This window comes from Tyto alba, unplaced genomic scaffold, assembly GCF_018691265.1.
Source record: "Tyto alba isolate M040663 unplaced genomic scaffold, T.alba_DEE_v4.0 Super-Scaffold_5, whole genome shotgun sequence".
In the NCBI taxonomy this organism is placed as follows: domain Eukaryota; kingdom Metazoa; phylum Chordata; class Aves; order Strigiformes; family Tytonidae; genus Tyto; species Tyto alba.
Window position 1 is genome coordinate 1,856,832 of NW_024881326.1, and position 19,761 is coordinate 1,876,592.

At 48.3% G+C, this 19,761-nt stretch overlaps 1 protein-coding gene across 1 annotated transcript in view; it reads left to right on the forward strand.

The window, feature by feature from the left end:
* ARHGEF9 (Cdc42 guanine nucleotide exchange factor 9) overlaps nucleotides 1–19,761 on the forward strand; it is a 222,706-nt gene that overhangs the window by 13,531 nt on the left and 189,414 nt on the right. Inside the window, exon 2 of the mRNA XM_042807102.1 lies at nucleotides 15,070–17,786. Within this exon, the coding sequence (XP_042663036.1) occupies nucleotides 15,138–17,786 (2,649 nt within the window). The 5' untranslated portion in view covers nucleotides 15,070–15,137. The remainder of the gene's footprint in view (nucleotides 1–15,069; nucleotides 17,787–19,761) is intronic.

Below are 19,761 nucleotides of genomic sequence, written 5' to 3' on the forward strand. Positions count from 1 at the left end.
TTTTTTGCATGCTAGCTGTGTTCATATACCCACGCTGTGCGGTGTCCTGCAAAATCTAGATGTTGCCTGCATACGTTCCCAAACTTTCTGTGCTCTTAAAGCACGAGTAAAGATGTAAGTGCGCTGAGCTCATCCAGATGGGGAAGATCAGATCATCAGATGGTGGGGAAGTGCACCTTCAGAGGGGATGTGACGGCCACTTTCAGGGTGACTGGTCCTGTCCTTTCCTGCTTAGGGTTTTTGTTTAGTCCCTTGCCACCCACAGCAATAAATTCACTTGCCGTTGAAAAGGAGTTACTGGACAGACTCAACAGAATATAGAAAATAAATAAAAAGATGCCAAATACATGGAAGAAAATCCCTAGATCCTTGTAAAAAAGATTGAAGCTTCATTCCATAAATGGTGGTAAAGGGAATCGCTAGCTGCTTCTTCTCAGCTGGGTTTTTTAACCCTAAAAAAGGGGTAAATGTGTCATTGAGGGGAGCAGGGTGGGAAGGCAGAGGGGACACGACCGTGTGGCCACTTATGCATGCACAGCCCCGTCCTGGCGGCCGGGGTGCATGGCGGGGGCACGGCCAGAAGATGAAAAAGCTCATCAGTAATGATGCTAATTGAATCGGATGTTGCTTCCCTCTGTTCAGAGCCGCCTGCCGCTGCCATCGCCCCGTGGAGTGTGGCTGGCTCGAGCGGGGCCCCGGTGCGTGAGGAATGCGAGCTGACAGCCCCTTTTGCAGGGAAAAGCTGTGTCGGTGAGACCGCGCGGCGGTCCAGACAGGGGACCTGCTTAAAAGCTGCTTGTTTGCTTTAGTAGCTGTATCGGGTCGGCGAGGCAGGCTTGCATCGACAAAACTTAAGGTTTTGAAGTCTTGGGTTACGAGATGTGCATTTGAGGGCCGGCTCTGGCTGAGCTGGGCTGCACAGATGCAGGATAACGCCTCCAGCAACGGCAGCGTTGCCACCAAAACCGGGCTCCAACCATCACCCACCAACAGTTCCTGCGAAGCAACCGGTGCGTGCGCCGGCCTGGGCTAACCCTGTGGTCATGGCCAGCGTGTAAGGGCGCTGGATGCAAATAAAGATTATTTTTCATTGTTGCTGTCGAGGGGGGGAAGGCAGGAGAAAGGTGCCTGCATGTCTGGAAGGCACCTTGTGACTTTTGAAGGTTCTGGGGGTGGGGTGGGCATGCCTGGATTTGATGATACACCTGCCTTGTGAGGGGAAAAGGTGCAGGCGGGTGTCAGACCCCTGAAAGCTCTGGGGTGAAAAGCCCAAGCCAGAGTGCAGGCCAGGCACCCAGCTGTCACGGTGCTTTTCTAGAAACGCAAGATTAGGTTTTTCACATGCCTAAAAGCAACTTTGTGCAAGGCCACCTGCCTTCCCACGTTGGATATCCCGGAACGCAGCAGTGACCGAATGCACAGCAGGTGTCATTTGGCCTGTTTGGAACGTCAGACCTCCGAATGTCCAGAAATTGGGTTGATTTTACTCAAAAACAGTACAAAAGACATATAAAGCAATCATTCACTGTTGAAGGCAAAGACACTTGTACACCTGATACCCCGGGCCTCCAATCTGAGACTTGCTACCAATTTCAGAGGGTGGTAAGGCTTTGAAAATACCTTTTAGTCAAAAGGCTTTGCTTGATGAATTAGGTTTTCTGTAATGTGGTGCTTGGGGGATTGGGAGCAAACCAGCAACCAACTGTTCAGCCCTCTGCTCTTGTGTTGGTGTTTAAAGGAGGTGTTGGTCGTTGAGGTTTGCTGTGCGGCAGGTTTGTTCCTAGCAGTGTGTTTATGAGAGCTGGGACCAGCCCTCCAGCCTGCAGCGCTGCCTTTCCATTTCCCTCCTTTGACACGGGGATGTGTTTATCCTGTTTGATGGAGAAAACTGAAAGAAGCCGTGGTTTCTGTTCAAACTGCTATAGGGAAAAAGGGCAGGAGGGAAAGAAGCACAGGGGAAATCCCACCCCTACAGCTGCCTAAAAAGAATAGGTCACTTGATAGCTGTCTGGAGCTAGAAATAGGCCGTAGAGGGAGGCAATTAAGTACGTGTGAGATGCCCTTTGACATTGCCAGGGCAATGTAAAGTTGTTGCTGAGTAATATGCTGAAATAATTCTTGGAAATGTGTGAGCCCAATGGGTTGCTGCAAGTGCTCCCAGTCTTTGCATGTGAATTTGGGGCCGTCATTGGCACTCAGCTCTGTTTCTGATCCTGAGCTGAATACTCTGAACATACATTAACACAGAAACACAGATTGCAAGGTCTGTAACTATGGCAATATATCTGCAAATGTGACCCTCTGCACCTAATTTCAATATTGGCATCAGTGAGCTGCCTTGTAAGATGGCACTTATTTTTTCTAGTAGTAATTCCATGTCAAAGAGGAAATATAAATAAACTCCCCAAACAAAAGAAGCAAGGAAAAAATAATTCTTTCAAACATTTGAGCAGGAACAATAGGTTAGGATATGCACTCTCTGGGGAGAGCTAATGGCTGAAACCGATAGGAGCACGGTGCCTGCCTTACTCTGCTTTGTAACTAGTGCAAACCTCTGCTCAACCGAAGATTATTTATAGCAAATGTTATGGCAGAAGCATGTGTGACCTGTAGGCTCCCTGCTAGGGGAAGAGCTTTCCTGTACTGTCTCTGGGATACAATAGACAATTATTTAGACACTATCTTTGTCTCAAGATATAAACAATTAAACACTGGCTCCTGATTTCTGTTCTGATGTTCAGACTATGGGCAGCCGTGCTTTTTTCCTTACGGATTTTTGGAGAAGGGAAGGATTTTTAAGGGGTCGATTGGCGGAGAGATGTCACATTTGTACAGTTCCTGAGGCATCTCTGCGAAATTGGCTAATTGGGAATGCAAAGTAATGTCACAAGCATCATGAAGTCGTTGCCTCCGAGCATCCTCAGGGAGGATGGCAGCCAGCGGCTTGATGTTGGTCAGCTAAGGGCAATGGGGTGTGTATGGGTGTAGACCCCTGAATCTGCCTGTACTGTTATGTTTTAGCTCATCACTGTGGCATTAGAGTACCTCCATCTGCTACTGGATAATAATTAAATGTTCTTACGTATAATTAACTACTTTCAACTAACTACTGAACAACTGAAATAATCTACATGTAATGGCAGATATTTCTGCATTGTGCTGGAGACAGTCAGTGCCAAATAACTGAGAAGACTGGGGAAACAGCTATCATTCATGAAAACATGACCTTGTTCTGGAAGATGACTACTTTTTCTGGCTCCCTCATTTTGTTGGGGGTCCCTGTGAATCCTGGGTGTCAGTAGCGAAAGTATCCTTCTGGATCAATTCACCTTAGTTGTATTTTCTGTATAGCAAAAGAATTTAGAATTGCAAAAAAGGGCTTATGAAAATATGAAGGCACATGCAAGGGATGGTTAAATGGGTAAAGGGTGTATTTTCATCTGCAATTCATGGGTCAGCTGTGCGAGTCTGGAGAAACATTCAGCGAGAGGTACAATGCCAAAGCCGCCTGGCTCTGTGCAGAGCCTTGCTCTGAATTTCAGCTTTGCTAGGAACTAATCTGTTACATCTTCTTCTTTTGATTCCAGTTAACATGGGGTTTATTCTCGATTTTCCCCCTGCTCAGCTTTGCATGAGGAGCTAGGTGATGGCACTCTCCCCTTTTCTGTGTGGGCACTGCGTAGATAAAGCTGTTGCTGGTTTGGCAGAAGGTTTTGGGGCTCGGCGTGATGCAGAGCCACGTGCTGGTACCCGGGTGAGCTGCCTGGCACCTCTCCGTGCTGTCACACCGTTTCATCAGGCCCACTGAGCCCCAAGTGTGGAGCCACTCGTGCTCACAGTGAGCTGGTCCCTCCCCTGGCAGCACCAGCACAAGCCCAGTTTGTCTGACAGATGCAGTTGAGCAGCTCTGCCTCTCCCTCGGCTGCAGGCAAAATGAGTCTCCCGCTCTAATTTCATTGTGTTTAGCCATCGCACAGACTAGAGCTCCCCAAAATGGGAAGGAAGTAATGTTTAAATTATACATGAGTGAACTGATTTACTCAAACCGAAATTTTGAGTTCCGTCCTTATGAACACAGGGATGGAGCTATCTGTCTGTGCATCCATCCGTCTGCCCGGTGAATACTGAATTAGCAGAAACACAAACGCGGATTCAGTACTGTAAAAGCTTTGGCTTAAAGCAGGGAAGACTGTGCGGGGGCAGATGCACACTGCCACAGGGAAAGCGGCGTGTTTGCCACTTGTCTGGTGGGCTGCCCTCGGTGATGAACTGAGACCGTTGCTGCAGATTCCCTTCTGCCACTGAAAACTCAGTGCTTTGGTGTAAGGTCTGTCCACTCCCGACTGGAAAGGGATTCAAACTGCTCTCCCGTCTGCCTCCTGCTCCTAATGAGGGGGTTTAACTTCCTGTGTAACGTATTTTGCAGAGCATGTAAAATGCTGGTTAAATTCTATGGTCGCTTCCTATGGGCACTGGCTCAGCGCTCCTCAGGGAGCCCAGCACCGGAAAGCTGTAACTGCGCTTGCTAATGGCCTGGAGATCCCTTTTGCAGATGTTTCACCCAAGCCTCTTCTCTGTGCTTCTTCCACCTCTATTTAAAAAAAAAAAAAAAAATAATATGGAAGCTTGCAGTACTGCCATGCCTGGCCGAAGCCCGGCAGCAAACCGTCCTTCTTGTCCCGTAAACAGAAGATGCTGAATTTCTGCAGGGGCTGCAGCAGGTCATGGTGTGGTGGCTGTGAGCTGGGGATCTGCTGGTGGGGATCTGGTGGGCGGGCAGGGGCTGGAGCGTGGCTGGCTCCTGCCTGCATCACTTGGGAGTGCGCTGCAAAGAGTGGATTTTGTGGCTTTGTGGTTGGTCCTTCAGAGCAGCACCGAAAAGAGGCTGAAATGCCTTGCAGGCACATAAAGAGAAAGGGGGTGAAGTCACGATTCTCTCCCTATTTATTTGACCTAAATACACTGAAGTAACTGTACCCTCATGAAAGAGATAATTTCCTGATGGTGGAGAGCTTAACATCTGTTTCCTCCCATTTTTTTTTGGTGGTAGAACATGGTAACGGAAGAACTGGCGGGGTTTTCTTTCCTCTTTTTCTTTTGTATAGCAAGAGGCGCTGCATGCTTGAGCTAAATACACTCTCTGAGAGCAGACAGGTTTCTCTCAAGGGTTATATGATCATTTGTTCTCTATTTTCTCTCCTTCCTGCCTCCCCCCGCCCCTCCTGGAGAGGAGCGGATACACCAAAGCCCAGGCAGGACTTCCTTAGCTCAGCCATGCCTTCTGGCAGGCTGCGCCGCGTGCCCTCTCCCCATCACCCCCCTTCCCCGAAAAACAATGGCCAAAGGCTCCTTCTTGTTTGTTATTTTGGATCCCGCAGAGGAAGAGCTGAGTGGAAGATCGTGTCCCCGGGGGCCCTCGGTGCATTCCAGCTCCGGCTGCTGCCTTGCAAGGCTGCCGGCACCTTTGCTGTGCCGTCCCCAGGCCTTTAGGGCAAATCGGCAGCGCCATGCGATGCTGGGGGTGGCCAGTGGGTTTTGAAGCAAATACAGCGCTGCTGAAATTTGAGAGGGGGATGGAGAGCCTCAGAGGGGTGTCTCGAATCATTGCTCCGCAGCAAGAGCAGATCCTGTCCTTTGACCACCCAGCACAGCACAGGTAGTCACGGTGCCAAGCGGAGCTGGGCTTTTGTATTAAAGATTTCTGACGTGGCTTGCACCCCCTCGTGTGCTGCTGGTATCTCCTTTGCAGTCAGGGCGTAGTGAGCCTCAGACCCTCTATACCCCCGGCTCCAAAACCTTAGAGGTCCACCTCGGGTCCCTCCAGTTGCTTTCTGCCAGAGGCTCTTCGGTGAAGAGCACATTTCTCACATGTGATCCTGTCTGGACTGCCCCAAAGGCTACCGCACCACCAATTTCCTCTTTGACCTCTTCAAAGTCTTATTGCTCCTCGGGGCCCCTGTCAGAATAGTTCTTCTTTTGGGTCACTTGACAGAGGGGATTTACAGGTTGGCTGTATGCATTCTCCAGAATCTCACAATGCCTAGGGATGCCTGGGTTTCCTTTTGTTGGCTAGTGGGAACACCGGTGTTATCTTAAGTGCATCTACTGGGATGTCCACCCAGAGATCGAATGCCTCAGAGCATGTTCCCATGTGGCATTCCCAATTAGTTGTTTAATCTTACAAACGATAATCAAAATTAGGCTCATAACATGCACCGGTACAAACAGTCTGATTATACAAGGACATTCAAGGAGCTGAACGGCTGTTATAACAAGGCTATAAAGACCTGTCCTGGAGGAGAGGAAGGGTTAGGTGCCATTCTTTCGTCTCTCCACAAAGTGTGTCTCGGGAGAAAAGAGGGTAATTGCTAATTTTCTCCAGAAGATGGTTTTCAGAGTATTACGACAGCAGCAAGGTAGGACCCAAATATTAGATTAGGCTCAAGGCCAGTGCTTTTAGCATAGCTCTCCTAGGCAAAGCAAAACAAGGTGATAGACAACACAGCAAACAGCAAAAATTGAAAATGATCGTTAACAATTCTTGGAGTTTATTGTACAACAAAAAACTGTACAGCATTGCAACCCATGAGGAAATGCGTATGTCAGCTCCCAAAGTAAATATGCCAACGTCGTGATCCACAGCAGCCAATCAAATAATTAAACAGGTATAACAGCTAGACGTCTGATCTAGCACACACCAATCACATCTGTTATTATCTTCAACCCCACGGTGGGTGCCAAATAGGTTGTGGGTTAACCCTGGTAGGCTGCTAAGCACCACACGGCTGCTTGCTCACTGTCCTGCCCTCCCCAGCCCCCAAGGGGATGGGGGAAGAGGAAGGGAAGATAAAAGCAAGAAAAATTGTGGGTTGGGCTAAAAATTGTTTAATAAACAAAGGAGAAGCGGAAGAAGAGGGAAAGAAAACAAAACAAGCAATGCAAAGGCAATCCCTTACCACCTCCCATGGGTAGACAGATGCCCAGCCAATTCCTGAGCAAAAGATAGCTAACCTCTCTAGAAATCTCTCTTTTCCCTTTTTATTGCTGAGCATGACATTCTATGGCATGTGCATCTCTTTGGTTAGTTCAGGTCATCCGCCTGGCTGTGTCCCTTCCCACCATGTTGCACACCCCCCAATTTATTCACGAGGGGGCAGAGTGAGAAACAGAAGGCGGCTTTGACAGTGTGCAAGCTCTCTTCAGCAATGGCTAAAACATTAGTGTGTTATCAGCACGGTTTTGGTCACAAATCAAAAATACTACACTATACAAGCCGCTATGAAGAAAATGAACTCCATCCCAGCCACTAGTACACTGGGAAGGAGGTAGTTCTGCCCATCCAAGCCCTTTCCTCCTGCCATGTGGCTTGTGTGTTCCTATGGCTCTTTGGGTGAAAACCAAAGTCAGTGTATCTTCTTGGCTGAGGGGGTCATGAAATAGTGGAGTTCAAGATCCTTAGGGCAGCGAGGAGGGAGAACAGCAAATTCACTACCGTGGACTTCAGGAGAGCAGACATTGGCCTCTTCAGGGATCTGCTTGGCAGAGGAGCACGGGATAAAGCTTTGGAGGGAAGAGGGGCCCAAGAAATCTGGTTCCTATTCAAGGGTTGCCTCCTCCAAGCTCAGGAATGATGCATCCTGACAAAGAGGAAGTCAGGTAAAAACACTTGGGAGGCTGTATAGAAGAACAAGGAGCTTCTGGACAAGCTCAAGCACAAAAATGAAACCTGAAGAGGCTGGAAACAAGGAGAGGGAGCCTGGGGGGACTACAGAGAAACTGTCCAAGCATCCAGGGATCAGGTCAGGAAGGCCAAAGCCCTGATAGAATTAAATCCGGCCAGGGATGTCAAGGGCAACAGTAAAAGCTTCTGTAGGTACATTGGTGATAAAAGGAAGATTAGGGAAAATGTGGGCACTCTCTTGAAGGAAATGAGAAACCTGGTTATCCAGGATATGGAGAAGGCTGAGGTACTCAGACACTTTTTTGCCTCACTTGTCATCGACAAGGGCTCTAGCCACACCACCCAAGTCGCAAAAGGCAAAGGCAGGGACTGGGAGAATGAAGAAGCACCTGCTGTGGGAGAAGATCAGGTTTGAGACTATCTAAGGAACCTGAAGGTGCACAAGTTCATGGGACCTGATGAGAGGCATCCGTGAGTCCTGAGGGAACTGGAGGATGAAGTGGCTAAGCCACTATCCATCGTATTTGAGAAGTCATGGCAGATTGGTGAAATTCCCGCTGAGTGGAAAATGGGAAACATAACCCCTATTTTTAAAAAGGAAAAAAAACAGAAGACCTGGAGAACTACAGGCCAGTCAGTCTCACTTCTGTACCTGGCAAGATCATCGAGCAGATCCTCCTGGAAACTGTGCGAGGGCATGTGGGAATTAAGGTGATTTGAGACAGCCAGCATGGCTTCACTAAGGGCAAATCACACCTGACAAATTTGGTGGCCTTCTACAACGGGGTTATAGCATCGGTGAATAAGTGAAGAGCAGGTGATGTCACCTACATGGACTTGTGCAAAGCATTTGACACTGTCCCACATGACATCCTTGTCTCTGAATTGGAGAGATGTGGATTTCATGGATGAACCGCTCGGTGGATAAGGAATTAGCTGAATGGTCGTATTCAGAGTTGTGGTCAGCGGCTCAGTGTCTAAGTGGAGAGCAGTGGCAAGTGCTGTTCCTCAGGGGTCAGGGTTGGGGCTGGCACTGTTAAACATCTTTGTTGGTGACACGGACAGTGGGATCGAGGGCACCCTCAGCAGATTCACCCACGACCCCGAGCTGTGTGGTGGGTGACACGCTGAGGGCAGGGATGGTATCCCGAGGGACCTGGGCAGGCTGGAGAGGGGGGGCCGGGCAAACCTCCTGGGGTTCAGCAAGGCCAAGGGCAAGGTCCTGCCCGTGGGTCGGGGCGATCCCCAGCACAAACCCAGGCTGGGCCCTTGAGGAGCGGCTGGAGAGCAGCCCCAAGGAGAGGGGCTGGGGGGGTTGGTGGGGGGAAAATGACTGTGAGCCAGCACTGCGTGCTCGCAGCCCAGAACCCCCCCGTGCCCTGGGCTGCAGCCAGAGCAGGGGGGGCAGCAGGGCCAGGGAGGGGATTCTCCCCCTCTGCTCTGGGGAGACCCCCCTGCAGTGCTGGGGCCAGCTCGGGGGCCCCCAACAGCAGAAGGACACGGAGCTGCTCGAGCGGGGCCAGAGGAGGCCACGGAGATGCTGGGGGGGCTGGAGAAGCTCCCCTGGGAGGCCGGGCTGAGAGAGTTGGGGGGGTTCAGCCTGGAGGAGAGAAGGCTCCGGGGGGACCTTCGAGCGGCCTCCCAGGGCTTAAAGGGGGGGCAGGAGAGGTGGGGAGGGACTCTGGGTCAGGGGGTGGGGATAGGATGAGGGGTGATGGTTTTAAACTGAAAGAGGGAAGACTTAGATGAGATGTAAGGTAGAAATTGTTCCCTGTGCGGGGGGTGAGGCGCTGGCCCAGGGTGCCCAGAGCAGCTGTGGCTGCCCCCTCCCTGGAAGGGTTCCAGGCCAGGTTGGACGGGGCTGGGAGCACCCTGGGCTGGGGGAAGGGGGCCCTGCCCGGGGCAGGGTGGGGCACTGGGGGGGCTTTAAGGTCCCTTCCCACCCAAACCTGTCTGTGGTTCTATGATTCTGTTTTGGTTGTTTCCCATTCTAGCTGTGCTCACACCCCTAAATGCTCCTCTTGATGCGAGGGCAGGCAAGCAAACCTTCAGCTACAGTGACAGGAGCGGCTGGTGCTGGGTAGGGACACAGCATCTCCCCGACCCTGCTGCCTGCCTGGGTGGAGGCTCGAGCACTCCCTTGTCAGTCTGCTCTGCTAAATGAAATTGCGTCCTGCTCAGAGGTCTGATGCCAAGGCAGCGCAGCACAAGCTTGGATTTACAGTCACCTGCTGAGTCTGAGTGCAGATGAAATTAATCTTCTGCAAAGATGTTTCCCAAAACATCTGCTGTGTTCCCTTATATTTTCCTCTGAGGGGTTGTGGTTCAGTTGAATTTTAATGTTCACATAGATGAGAGTCCTTCCAAAATATTAAAGCCTGAAACACCATTGTAGGTCCCCTTTCCTGCAGAGGTCCCAACTGTCCAGCATTTTTGGTGTTTTTTATAGGTAGGGGGCAGCTTTACAGAACTAAATATTAAAAGAAAAAAAAAAAAAAAAAAACAAACTAAACCAAACTCAAACTTCTGCTAGTTGCTCAGAAACTGTACTGATCTGAAGTACATGTCGGGAATTGTGTGCTGCCAGCCTTGCAAACAGCCTGAACTGTGCAGTGTTAAATGAGCAGTATCTTTCCATCATTGGGATCTCTTGAGGAAGTTCATCTCAACCTGGATCAGACCTTTCCTAACTGATGCTTCCTAGCTAGCTGGTCTCACTACCCTTTTGCTTTTGATAGGCATGTGGACACCCATATTTTGCTATGGTTGTACATAACTCCTGTGAATTTACTCAGAGCCAGCACAGAAAAACGAGGTTGCCCAAGAAAAGCATCAGTCCCAGAATGGGGGCTTTTGCCAGCCCTGATTTCTTGGGTCTGACTCCGTGTCCTTTAAGTCTATGTGAACTGCTAATTTCAGTGGGTGTTACCTGGGCCCATGATGTTATTTCTGCTCTTGTATCCGTCTGCTAAATCACACTTAAAAGGAGCAAAATTGCTATTACTCCCACCTGTATCATGTAGAAAAGCCTTGTTGCCAAGGAAATGTTATGCAATCATGAATGAGATACGAAGTGCCTAGTTCTTTCTTGAAGTGTTGGATATGCAAAAAAAAAAAAAAATGGAAAGAATGTGGAGGGGGAATCATGGCCATAGATACAGATGTTTGTGTAACACGCCTGGTGCCTTTTGATTGGGATTTTGTGCAATCCTAACTTATTTGTCCACCTCAGTGACCTGGAAAAGGAAGATGAATTTTCAGAATGAAGGGCTACTGCTTGCCTGGTGAGAACAACAGAGTCTTGTGCAGAGGGCAGGATAGGGACCTGTGTAGCTCCTGTAAATTGGGGAAGTTTTCAGTGTTTGATTGATAGCTGTGGTTTTATGAAACCATTTTCCTCGCTAGGTGAGATGTTGTGTGTTTTGCAGATCAAACACACCAGGCACAGCCACCTGGCTGAGCCACCCTCTTAGGGCTCGAGGTAATTCAGAGGGTAGTGGAAGAGGTGTAAGGTAGAAGCATTACCTCATGCTTTCTGTGGCTAAAGTCCTGAACACAGATATGGTAGTTGCAGTTTAGCTGCTAGGTGCTAACTTGCTATGACTTGACATCTGGGACTGTGCCAGCAGCCCAAGGAGAAGAATAATAAAAAGGTGGTTGACTATCTGTTGTAGTTTTCTGGTCAATAGGTGTTCTCAAAAATATGTCCAACGTGTTTCTTCAAAGCCTCCTTCTCCTGCACCCCAGAAAGATGAATAATGGTTCGTCACATACTCTCATGGCCGCTCTTCTCTGTTCTCAAATCTTATTTTGTCATTATGGGCCTTAATGCCCCTGACCCTGTGTGGTTTGGTTGATAAAGCCACCTTTTCTCTGGCTTATTTAAAGTATAGGTTGTCCACAAGCATGCTGCTGCTGTGTCTCTGCACAGTGGCGGACGCTAATTTTGGTGACTGTATCAGTTGACTGAGTGTAAGAGATTTTGGCACCCGGTCACGGAAGACGGAGCGAAGCTGGATGAAATTTGTTCAAATGCAGAGAATTTGCCTCGGTGCTGAGAGGCTTTGGTCTGGGTGAGGCAATGGCAGTCCTCAGGCTGGATCTGGTTCAGGTGACAGTGCTGGGACCGTGGGCACTAACAAAGCTGTGCTGCTGTGAGTTGGCTTCTGCCAAGGTTAGCCAGTGATTTCAGCATGTGCAGTCCTGCAGGCTTAATTGGTGTGAATTAGACAACAACAAGGTGCTTTTCTCACACTGAATATTTGCTAGCAGCCACTCAAAAGGCCTTTTGAACACCATGCCTGTGTCCTGCTATTCCATTTATCCCTCAAGGAGACATTTGTCAAAGCAGTGATGATGGTTTCAAAGATTAGGAGAGGTTCAAGTGAGGCTGGGGTGGAAGGGAAGGTGGAGAGGAGCCACCATGGCATTGTGGTGTTGATTCTAATTTATGTCTGGTTTAAAGCTGCTTTAAAAAAAAATAAATATATATATATTTATTTAATTTTAAAGCCACCCTTGCGCCCTGCATTTCTGGGTTGTCTTGCTTCTCCAGGGAGGGCTGCACAGGATCTGTCTCCTGTTATGGGCTGTCTTTTGCTCAGCACATAAGAAACAGCCTCCTTCTCCTCTGTGCTAGCATCCCTCCAAAGACTTTGCAGACAAGCCTGTTCCCTTTGAATCGTCTTTCCTCATGTAGGATCCACCCAGCCAAAAACAATAAAACATAAAACTGGAAAGGGAAAACAAAAAAATAGGGACCTTTTGTGATTTTTGTCTTTTGCTGCCAGTTGGCTGCACAACTTGAAACTACTCAAATGCTCCTTTTTTTTTTTTTTTTTTTTCACTCCTTCAAATCCATTCAAATATGTTCCTCTTTAAATTGCAGCAGGGATGTCTGTGAATAAGTCTCAGACCCGGAGCGACAGCCTAGGCATTGAGGAGCTGGTCTCCTCGAGCACCAGATGGAAAATCAGTCCTACTAAACCCGTGGGGTTTTTTGGGGGAACAAAAGCTTTCCGTGGTCTCTGTCTGGACCCAGGGCAACACAGCCCCTCTGTGAATTTGTGCTCCAGGGTTTAAATGGTGGCAGGCGGCGCTGAGGCCCCAAAATGGGCCTTGGCCTGCGGAAGGAGGTTGACTTTTAAAATCTCCGTCATGGCGAGTACAAAGGGCAGTGGGCTGAGTAAATAGATGGCCGAAGCAGCATGAGGCGTCGTGTGTGGCGGGTAATCGCTGTGCGGGCAGGCGGCGGAACCGTGTGGGGTGTGTTTGGCGAGGTGTCGGCTGCGGGGGCCGCTGTGAGGAGAGGCGAGGCCATGGTTCCACAGCGGCCGCCCCACCGCCCGGAGCGGAGCCCGTCGGCAGCACCTCTCTGGAAAATATGTTTAAGAAAGGGCGAACAATGCCAGAGGGGAGCGAGGGAGGGTAGTGAGAAAGAGGACGGCGAACCCGGAGGACAGTGAAGACGCAGGGGAGGAGATGCTGGAGCAGGGGGATGTTCCCGGAGAGGACCCGTGGCCTGTGGAGGCCCCATGGAGGAGCACAGGAAAAACATGAGGAGGAGGGAGCGGCGGAGAGAACTGTTGGTCCTGACTGTACCTCTCCCAGTTCCCCATTCCCCTGTGCCTCTCCGGAGTGGAGGTAGAGCCGTCAGGAGTGGAGGAGGAAAGCTGAGCCACGGGGAAAAAGGGGGTGGGTAGGGGTAAGGTGTCAATTTTAATTGGCAATAAATCAAATCGTTTTTGCCCAAGTGGAGTCTGTTTTGCCTGTGACAGTAACTGGTAAGGGATCTCCGTATCTTTATATCAACCCATGAGCTCTTTCACCTTACTTTTCTTCCCCCTGTCCTGTTTGGGGAGGGGGAGCGATGGCACGGTGGGGTGGACACCTGGCAGCTGGCCACGGTCAAACCACCACAGTAGCAGACATTCATTTTTGCTACCCTAAGTACTGTTGGTGCCAAAAATGCTTGGCACTGCCCCTATGTCATGGCTGTAGCGAAAGCCAGATGACTCTTCATAAAAAAGCAGGACAGCAGTTGTTTCTGTTAAAGTTTTTGACCTCACTTTGCTGTGCTCTGGTTCCTTGGTGCCTCTGCCATCTGTGGAGGTCTCACCGGTTGTCACTTGAAGATAGATGTGGTGACAAGGTAGAAACAGAGGCTTTTTTGACTGAAAACAAGAGGGAGCCTTTCCTTGTCTATGTGGTGTCCAGGGCAGTAGCTGCTGCATGAATAACCTTTGTTTTAATAGAAATAGTGAGTGTAATGTTTTTTTTTTAGGTGCTGGGGTATGGGGACTGTTCATAGAGCAGCAAGAGTAAAATGAACGAGAGCAGGAGTGAGCTTTGTGCCTTTGTGTCAGAGTGCTGCAGGGTGACTGCCTGTTCTCCCGCTGCCTGGGGGGAAATGGAGAGTTTTCCCATTGTCAAACCCGTGTCTCTGGGGCTGAACCCCTTCTTGTTCCTACTCCTGATTCCTTCTTTCTCCTGAGAGTAGGATTGGGAATTGAGGGAATTTAACCCTGTTTAGAGCCTGGCATGTAGTTCTGCATGTCGCAAGGGTAGACGGCAAACCCAGGGCCGCCTTACCAGTGGAAGGGAAGCTTTAGGATCTGTACGAGCAGGAGTTCACATGTATTCCCACAAAGGGTTTAGAGCAATTTCTGTTGCTGTTGCATATGGGGTACTTGATTAATTCTGCTCACTTAGGGTGGAACTCATTTGAGGGGGACATATGTGTTTTGTGTAGCATTGAGTGGTGGCCAAGCAGCTTTCATTTAGCAGTCCAGTTCCAGAGAGGGATTCCCATGCTGGTGCCATAGCTATAGTAGGAAAAACCTGGCTTGGATATTCCATGTGTTTTCTGATGTTGTAGTATTTCAGAATTGAATTAGTTCTAGCAAAAGGCTCATCCTGACTTTTCTTTCAATGCCTGCCCGAAGAGACTGAACTCATTGGGAGTGCATTACCGGTTTCTGGCAGATGGGGGCTGGTGAAGATGACGGTGACATGCACAGGGATGCTTTACTGTAATTTCCTCTTTCTTTCTTTGTCATGTACTCTAACGTGTTTAGACTCCCAATGATTTGCAAAACAAAGATGTGATTTATGGTATTTTGCATATACTTTGTGGTAACTTTATTAATGCAGGAAGTTTATTTGCCATCACTAAATCTTGTCATTTAAATCAGATTTAAGTTGCTTTAAAATTTATACAGTTTGGGAGCAAAATTTCAGCCTCACTGAAATCAGTGGCAAAACCACCACTGCCACTGGGATAAGATTTGACCAGTGATGCTTTAAATTTGACCTGTGATGCTTTTAATGTGTCTTCTAAAAAAACCTTTCTGCTCCTAATTGCATTCCTTTGTTCTTTTTTCCTTAAGTCTTGTGAAGAAAACAATCTGAAGACAATGCATCTGTGAACCCTGATACCAGCTTGTGAGTTAAGGCGATGGAAGTTATAGAAGGCTGCCAGCATACTGGTCCTGTGATAGCTCCAAATGGATATGCAAACAGAATTTTCCAAGCAAACATGGAAGAAGGGAGTACTGACGTATTGGAGTATTGTGGTGCTGAGCACTGCACCTCCAGTGATGCAATCCCGAATGAACGGGAGGAGGCACCCCGGTATAAGAAGATGACCAAGGGCAACCGGATCTGGAATTTTGTTAGACGAAGGAAAGGACTCTCTACGAATAAAGGAAGACCCCAGTCCATGATCCTACTAGGAGTTACCTCTGAGGTCTCAGAATTAAAAAAACCATCCTTCATGGACAGGGTAAGGCCATTAAAAAAGGGAAGAACCTCCAGGATGCCTAAGAATGTGGATTTGAGAGCATCTGGAGTCCAGGTTGCGTGTGACCCTGAGGAGGACCATCATGCCAGCGGGCAAAGAGCTGTCTACAGGGTTAAGAAATTGGGTGACAGTCGGAGGCCCTCCCGCCACTCGTATGCAGGCTACATTGATGATTTGGATTCTTCTTTTGAAGACATAGAGCTGAATATCAGCATTCCTGAAATTGATGCCAATGAAAGTAAATGTCTCAGGGATATTACTGTCAGATTACACAGTGAAGATAATGATAGTAACTGCCATAGAATACCAGCTAGAAAGAGTGAGTCTTTGAATTTTGAAAACTTTAAGAGTCCTGCAATTACAGAAGGGGACAATCAAAGGAGGTGTGCTGTGCTCCCCCAGGAGAGCAGAAGAGGAAGAAGCTCTGATGTTTGGAGCTATCTGAAAGGAATTTCATTAACTAACAAAGATAATTCAAAGCTTCCAGATCAAAGGGCTGAAACCAATTTCCAGAACTTAGAAAATATAACTGATCATCCTACTCCTTATTTTGACTTTGATACGAGATGTGAGGAGAATCTCAGCCAGCGGAAAAAATCAAACAGTGCAACCAAAGCCACTCACTTTGGGGGTGTTGTGAGGTTCTTCACCAGTGTGGCCGAGGCAGCTCGGAGACTGCGAGGCTCCTCAAGGGCATTTTCACCTGATGAGAAAAGGCCTCAGCGGAGTTTCCGAAGCTGGAGGCAAGATGTTACCCCCCACAAAGAGGGCTTGGTTATTGAGAACGAGAGCGCAAGGGCCTTCTGCACAGTGGGAGCATGTCTGCAGTCCCCAGATTCAGGCACATGGGACAATTTGAGCTTTGAGAGTTTGGTGGGGAAGGAGCCCATGCAGCATTGCAAAACCACAGAAGTATCACAAGACATTGGTTCCTCTGCCCTGGACAGTGAGAATGATAGATTTAATAAAACATCACTTTCTCCTTTTGGGACAGAACCATCCATCTCCCACGTGCCAGAGCTCGCAGATGACTCTTTCACTGAGCTAAATACTAAGGACCTCTCTGAGGATCTGACAACTCTGAGTAAACAGAATCAGGACTCAGACAGTACTCTGGAGAAGACACAGGTCATGGACAGGGACCTGCCACGTTCTCAAGGTCTTCCTGTGACTAATCTGGATACTGTGGACCTGGGCTGTCCTTCAGCTGCAGCTGGTGACTCTTCTGCAGTGACTGAGGCTCTGATCCACCTTCCACAGACATCCCTGACTAAACTTGATACCGAGGACATGGTTTGTGCTCCAGTGGTTGCTAAAGACATGGATCCATCTCCAGCAGTGGCTCAGGAGCTTTCAAAGACAGAACTGGATATGCAGGACTTGAGAAATCCTGAGCTGTCTTTGCAAGACTTGTCTGGAGGTGAGCTGGGGATTCAGGAGTCAGGCAGAACTCTGGAGAAGACACGGGTCATGAACAGGGACCTGCCACATTCTCAAGGTCTTCCTGTGAATAATCTAGGTGCTGCGGACCTGAGCTGTCCTTCAGCTGCAGCTGGTGACTTTTGTGCAGTGACTGAGGCTCTGATCCACCTTCCACAGACATCCCTGACTAAACTTGATACCGAGGACATGGTTTGTGCTCCAGTGGTTGCTAAAGACATGGATCCATCTCCAGCAGTGGCTCAGGAGCTTTCAAAGACAGAACTGGATATGCAGGACTTGAGAAATCCTGAGCTGTTTTTGCAAGACTTGTCTAGAGGTGAGCTGAGGATTCAGGACTTGGGCAGTACTCTGGAGAAGACACAGGTCGTGGGTAGGGACCTGCTGTGTTCTCAAGATCTTCCTGTGAATAATCTTGATGCTGTGGACTTGGGCTGTTCTCCAGCTGCAGCTGGTGACTTTTGTGCAGTGACTGAGGCTCTGATCCACCTCCCACAGATGACCCTGACAAAAGAGATTCAAGACACTGGCAGTACTCTGGAGAAGACACAGGTCATGGACAGGGACCTGCCATGTTCTCAAGATCTTCCCCTGAATAATTTGGATGCTGCAGACCTGCGCTGTTCTCCAGTTGCTGATGTTGACATTTCTGTAGTGACTTTTTTAAAATGTGCAACAGTTAAAGGACAAATTTTAGAGCAGACTGGTTGCCGTGTTAAAAAGCACGGAACCACTTCATTTGTAGAACAAAACTCTGTAGAGATAATGGACAGAGGGGAAGAGTTTAACTGTAACGATGAGTGCCATCCATTCCAAGTGCATGTCTCTAGAATTGTCTCCTCCGGACGGCTCAAAAACGGAAAGGTATGAGTAACTTTTACTACAATGTTATCAATAAGTCCATACTGTTACACATTTTATGAAGTTGGTTTGCACGTGAAAGCTTTTTTATATCACTCACTGGGAATTTCAGTTAAGTACTCTATCACATGAATGATGGCAGTAGACACAGATTTTATATCAGTCTAAAAGGAGTCAGGTAACTGGCATATCCCTGAGCTATTAGTGTAAACCTCCAGAGCTGCTCCTCCTTTGGCCATTTGTTTGTATCAGTGCTTCTAGAAAAGGGCTGTAGCAGAAGTTTTATGTGTTTCTAGTCACTACCTTTAATTTTTTTTACCTCTCTGCATTTGGTTCATTTAAAGTAGAAATTTGTAAGAAGAATGCTTTTGACAAATTTAGAGTTTTGAAGTGTGCTGTGGACAGATGGCATTCAGCAATTGCACTATGACCCTTATGTTTTCTTACCTAAAAAAAAATAGTAGGGGTAGTGATAGTCTGTTTTTATTAGGTGATGCTGGTTACAACACAGCATCTAGAATACCAGTCAGACCCTTGGAGCACAGTGCAAGAATGGAAAAATAAAACAAAATATCTCGTAGAGCTCATTAGATCATTTCTCTGGCAGATCTCAATGAGCTCTCTCCCTGCTCCAAACCTGTCAGAAGTTGTGTGGCCTCAATAGTTTGGTGCTGAGCCTGTACCAGAAAGCCTTGATAAGAGGCTGGGTGGATAATGTGGGCAAAATGCCTTCCTAATGCGACTGCACGCTGAGTGGGGCTCTGGTAAGAGCTGAGCTGACTTGCATCCGTCTCTACACAAAATGACATGGCCTTTTGGGATGGTTAAATACCCAGCCCTAAGTGAAAGGTGGGCCATGGCGGTGACTCTAATTATGGCAGTGCATTCCTGTTTGTTATAAGCAAGTCTTTCAAAGCCCTTAAAATTATCAAAACATTAAATGGACCTTGCATTTTGGACTAGGTTCTGGGTATTACAAGTCTGTCTTGTCCAGCTTAATGCTAGGAAACCTCAGTCCCATGGATAAGGGGATCACACATGCAGGATGAGAAAAGGCCTCCTGGAGCCAATAGACTCCCCCATTTAACTCTCAACCCGTTGCTGTAGCACCTGCACATGCATCTCTGTGTGTGGAGCAGAAATCTGTGAGCAGTAGCAGTTGTATCAGCTGTGCCAGGCTCATGGCGCTTCGTGCCAGTTGTGGAATTAGTACAAGTTTGTGGACAAACCATAGTAGGACCCAATGTGAAGCCCGGCTGTTTTGGTTTGGATCCCTGCTGATTAGCTGAGGCTGAAAGGATGAGGTTTTTTTTCTTTTTTAAGATGCCAGGTAGGGAAATTGGATCAATTTGTGAAGAGACTTTCTCCTTTCCTTTTGGGCTTGGAGAGACCAGAGATGTTACAGAGGTGATGACATCGTTCCCTGTTGGAAAAGGGTGACTAACTTCTGAGCCAAGAGGGGAAGTGTTTGAAAATTGGCAGTGGATTAGAAATGCCGGGGGAGAAAAATCTGAACTTCTGACTCCCAGCTAAAATGAGCAATACCATTGTTAGTTATTCCTGGATTTGTTTTTCTGCTCCGTTTTGTGTAATACAAAAAAATAAAGACAACTTGCTGTGTAATTCCAGGCACTTATGAAGTAGGGTGAATAGTGGTTAGTCACTTCTTGTGGTCTCTGGGAGAAGTGTTCTTAGGAGGAGCTTGAATGAGGGCTGTGGTTTGATATCCCTTCACAGGGACAAAGCTGAAAGTACTCTGGGCAGGAGCAAGATAACAGAGGCATGAAAGGATTGAGTGGAGCAGAGGAAAATACTGGCACTCCTTTCCCAGAGCAGCCACATCTCTGTTAGCTGAGGGCAATGGCTGCATGCCTAATCGCAGACCTCTTAGGGCAAAATCTGAGCCATTTCCCAGGTCAGCTGTGTGAACAGGAGTTACAGTAAGCCCCAGCTCAGCTGTTGCAGCTTACAAACATTA